Genomic DNA, 5,303 nt, shown 5'->3' on the forward strand with positions numbered 1-5,303 from the left:
GAATGGGGCTTGGGGGAAAGCCCCCAGGTAAGGAAGTTTTTGGGTTCAATAAAGCCATGTTTATGGATTTCCAGAATCAATGCCAGACATTCAAGGTCATACAGCTTTATGATAAGAGTATTGTAGTGAAAAGGGAGTAAAAATAAATTAACAATTAGGATAAGTGGACAGAAGGGCATGAAGAAGAGATTGAAAAGGAAAGGAGAAGAAAAGACCAGAATTGGTTGAGGTGAGGGCTTGAGGACCAAGGTAGGAGTGATCCCCTACATTGGGCCTCATTCCGTCTCCTAAGCTCCCCCATGACAACAGCAGCAAGGGACTGGTATACACAGCACCTTAGTCTTGGTACCGATTGAAAATTATTGCAACAGTAGGCTGAATACATCTTTTTAGATTGTCTACAAAATTGTTTAAGCTGTAGTGAAGAGCTTTGAGATTACCCCAATCTTAGGTTTTCTACTATTCTAAGATTTCCCTTAACTCCTTCCCGACAGGTCACGCCTATAGGTGTGAAAACAAACTGCTCAAAATGTGGCGTGCGGCTGTCCGCTGTGGCAGCGCGCCAAATCACTCCAAGGCAGTGATTCAGCTTGATGTACCGAACTCACGCGCTCAAAGTCAGCACGTTGCCGTGGTTCACCAGTGTGGAGTTTTTTTTTTTTAGTTTTCTACACCCATCACCAAGAGGTTAAGCAGCTGACTGTGCAAACCCCAATACCTGGTTTAGCATGGCGCTGGGGGCTCCTGTTGTGAATACTGGCTGAGAGCTGTTACTCTTATAAATTTTTACTTGTACATTATGCCATAAGCTGTGGTACTCACATGATTTTTAAGTTTGATTGAAGTTTCCACTGCCTGCTCTCCAATGTGCTGGATGTATTAGTTCCTACTTTCAGAACTAGTCCTCATCAAAGAGTGACATGATTAACACGTTACTGCTGGGCCACATGTATAACTGTCATAACAAACAGCTTGATCTGCTGGGTGCAGCTATACGCATGGCAAAACACTAGAACATGTCGAGCTGGAAGTTCTGCTACATGTAGCAGACTCCTACTCCCAACGGCAGGATGGTTGCCAGAAATCACTACTATGACGCAGAGATTTCTAATACCAGCACTAATGAATTGTAAAAGAGGAAGAAGTAATAGAAGTAGAAGTTCAACTTTCTGAAAAATTGGTATTCAAGACACCTAATATTACATTCTATTGGATCCAAACCAAAACTGAATTCCAGAAGGAGCTGCAAGGAAAATTACAGTTTGAATAAAATATTTCAAGGAAACTAAAACTAGGAAATAATATTTTACTGTTTTTATTTGACTTTAAGAAAGCTTGAGTACATCTCTAGTTCATAAATGTTCTAAATGCCAGAGTGAATATAATAGTAGTAGACTTTCAATTTGCCATCCCTATCAATGTGAGATCTCTCCTTAAATCTCTAGAAATGAGAGAAATAAAAAATAGCTTGCAATCTTGTATAAAAAGACAGTACATTTTATCTACACAATATTTGGCGCAGAGACCCCCCCGTATATTTCCCCAATATTAGGTACACTTTCTTTCCATGGGAAATGTTGAGGACCCCTTCCTGACCTCCCGGAAGAGCTAATCAAGCTCTCGCAGGGCCCGGAAGATGACATTGCTCTTCCTTGGTGGAAAGTTGATCCCTGGTACCTCTTGCCACTGTCAACAACTTCACCACAACATACTTCAGCTGAGGTACAGCATATTATAATACTAATAACTGCCACTATTTACTACCTTTCAAACCATTGAACATCATGGTATAGTTGGCAGCAGTAGCAGGAGGTTCCTGGCAACCTCATGTGTAGGTTACCGGTATCTCCACATGCTTTAAGTGTCACTTAGCTGATTAGGAAGCACATCCCGTGCCCCAGGATCAATTTAAGTTGGTACATTGATTTCTACTTTATACAATCTGAAAACTCCTACAGTCTTTGTTTGGCTAGAATCCCACACAAGCAGTTACATAAAATGCACAATCTGTACATTTATAAATCATTGTACCATGAGTAGTTAAAATTTTGCACAATTTATAGTTTAAATACCCTAGCTAACAATGCAGCTTCCCATACTTGGGAGCAGGAGCAGTGCTTATATTAAAACACCAAATTATTTGTGAACACAGTAAATATCTTCTTGACAGATCATTGTGCTACCAACTTTGTACCTGATCAAAGCTCCTGGACAATATATTAAATTCTAGCACCGTGATACAAGGAGCTGATGAGATATATCAACATGAGAAATGCCCAAACATTCAGATCTATGGGCAATCGGTTTTGTTCACTGGGAACCAGGAGCCAAATTCTTCCGTACACACACACACACACTCCTGCCTGTTTACAATGAGGAACAGCGCGCCATCACCGACTAGAGTTAGTCTGAGGTGAGCATAAGCATGTCTGCTTATGTCAGCATCTATAATAACAAATATGGATCACTAAATAAAGACAACATTTGTACATGAACATACAAACTAACATATCTTTGGCAATACTCAGGCTATGACTGAGATTACAAGAAATATAACTATATAACCATTTTGTGGAGGATCATGATAAAAGTGGAATGTGGGCTGTACCTCTGACTGTTACCAGTACTTGCTGCAACCCTGCTAGTGCTTGCCAGGGAAGAGCTGGCAGCCCTCTGCCGGGGGCGCTCTCTGCCACAACCCAAACCTGGCCCCGCACCCTACTGCCCGCCTCATCACGGGCTATCAAACAATATCACAGTAATAATGGCAGTGTTCGCCAAAGTGAGTCCAGGCACACACGGCCTTCCCATAATTTACATTAGTTTGACTTAATATCTAAGAAGGCTGCAATGTGCCACAGCGATTCTATATAAGATGCATCAAATGCATCGCTGCTGCTTATCAGCGATGCCTCCCTGCCCAGTTTGTTACATTACCAGACAGGAACACATTTGTCGAACACTGGGTAAGCCTATGCCCTGAGATTAGTCAGGTGATTTGTATGACTCAGGGATGGATCATTACTGCAACAATGCTAGCCACTGCCTTCAGGAGACCAGGCTTGAGTGATGCTGCGGCCACGTGTTGCGGCTCTGGCCGCTACTGTGTAGAGGATGCTGTATCCAGCACCCGAGTCCAACCGAACTAAAGTAAAAAACTGGTGGGTCTTCAAAATCCAGAAGGAGAGACAAAGACACATCTCCATGCAGAGCCTCTTTAGGAATCAATCCCTTAAGTCTTTAAAAACATAACTCATTTGGAATAAGTCCAAATGTAATCCAGACAAGTTATAAAGTTAAGTGTTCCTTCTGAGCAACAAGTAAGTAAATTTGAAATAACTGCAATCACAGCTGCTCCAGAGGCTCATTCAACACAACAATCAAAAGGGACGGCAAAATATCAAATCATCAATTAAACTTCCCAAAAGCCATGCTACAGAAGTCTACAATTATAATACCTTAATGAACGCAACAGAGTGCATGTTGCCGTTGCCTGGGCGGTTCAGTGATTTTCCAATGTTTAATGATTTTGCTGAGGCTGTATTCACTACATCTCACCCAGCAACACAACTGCTACATTACATATTAGACACAAAAGTTAACAGCAGCCCAATCCTGGCAATGTGGGGCATCATAGGGATAAAACATTATTCACAAATGACCTCAGTTTCTGCATCATCTCTGTATCACATGTAACTTGAAAAAAAGGGTCTACAAAGTCCTCAGTGCTACACAGTGGAACATGGAAGTTTAAGCTCCATGCTAAAGGTTGAGATGGGGCTACATTTTACTATTTAGCCCCCCCTCTTGATTGCTAATAACCACACAAAAAAGCATTAGAAACATACATGTTCTCCTCTAAATAAAGTCAGTATTATTTGGTATGATGCAGACTTCCTGACAAAAAACATCAAGATATTTGCTCAGTCAAGTCTAAGGTCAAGTATTCAGAGAAAAGTTCCAAGCCTGTGACATACCGAAACTTCAAGCTTAAAAAGAGAACCCCGCATCATAAGTGGTTCACATTTCCTTTAAGACAGCAGGTTATGGGCATTAACAACACTTAAAAAGTTTGACTGCTGCTGAAACTTTCTATGCCACTTTGTGGTCACTTGTTACTGGGTACAAGTACGGGTTACAATATAAAGCAATACACAATTCTGGGAGTGTCTTTCAAATAATGATAATATCCAGTTTCAAGCATGTTCCATTCTTTAAGACTGACCTCTTACACATGTCAGTATAGGTAAACTGCTAATTAACAAACACTTCCTGCTGTGGCAGAAATACCTTATATACTAATGAGGGTTTACACTACCCTGTCTAAACTAAAGAAAAAGCAAACACTGCACTTCCACTAATGGTACAGTCCCAGGTGTAACAAGTGTTGCACAAGGTGGCAAGGTGCCACAGATCCTGCTGCCAGGGCTCAGTTACCCCCCCACCAGTCTGTCCCTGAAGCGCCAGAGGTGTTGTAGCTATTGTAGCCTTGGCTTCCACTGAAACCTCCGTACCCTCCATAATGATTGAAGTGTGGAGCAGCTGTTGGAAGAGAAACGTAAAATAAAATTAGAGGCTGTTCTACACTCTACTATTTTATGTTATTTAAAAAGTATGTTACTGTTACATCATCATAATGAGTAGTAATGACACAACTTTGCAATAGGCTATGAAGTTAAAGGATTAGTTGTGTTCCTTTACTGGACTGGACAGTTTTTCTGAGGAACAACTGTGAGAATAATATGCATTTACAAAGAGCACTATTTCTTAATTTCCTTTATGTCTTGGATCCAGGTGACGTGACCATCACACATCATGGGAAAATTTGGCTGAGGGCCAAACATGTCTTCATAAGAATTTCAGCTGAAGGCTGGAGGGATGGGAATGACTCACTGAGTACACAAAGCTCTTGAAGGCTGATTAGACTCAGTGGGCATACAGAGAGGGGCTCCTGCATTATTTCCATCAGTAAATAAGTGTGAAATGTACCATCCTTGCGCCATGACTGGAAGAGCACCAGCTCCAGGGAGGACACTATTTCCATGTTCAGAATCCTATTCCTACCCCACCATGACTGATGGCACAGGTTGTATTACAGAAAACTGAATAATCCGAAAAAGAAAAAAATAGAAAAAAGTCAAGTTATGGACTACTTAGATAGACATGGTGTCTGTGCAAGGAGAACAGTTTATTACCATGTGGATAAAACGTAACAATTGACAAATATAGGGAAATGGGGGAGGCAGGGAACAGAAAGAGACATTAACATTGCAAAATGGAGGCACGGAGTCTTGACACTGCAC

The 5,303-nt window shown here is 41.3% G+C and overlaps 1 protein-coding gene across 10 annotated transcripts in view; it reads right to left on the bottom strand.

Annotated features, from left to right (window-relative positions):
* Positions 1–1,299: 1,299 nt before the first annotated feature.
* The window catches only part of LOC125035212 (ATP-dependent RNA helicase DDX3X-like), a 48,208-nt gene continuing 44,204 nt past the window's right edge, over positions 1,300–5,303 (bottom strand). For all 10 annotated transcript variants that reach the window (XM_047627465.1, XM_047627464.1, XM_047627463.1 and 7 more), the window contains one exon: positions 1,300–4,542. In XM_047627465.1, the coding sequence (XP_047483421.1) occupies positions 4,430–4,542 (113 nt within the window). In that variant the 3' untranslated portion in view covers positions 1,300–4,429. The remainder of the gene's footprint in view (positions 4,543–5,303) is intronic.

Source organism: Penaeus chinensis, chromosome 19 (assembly GCF_019202785.1).
Source record: "Penaeus chinensis breed Huanghai No. 1 chromosome 19, ASM1920278v2, whole genome shotgun sequence".
NCBI lineage: Eukaryota > Metazoa > Arthropoda > Malacostraca > Decapoda > Penaeidae > Penaeus > Penaeus chinensis.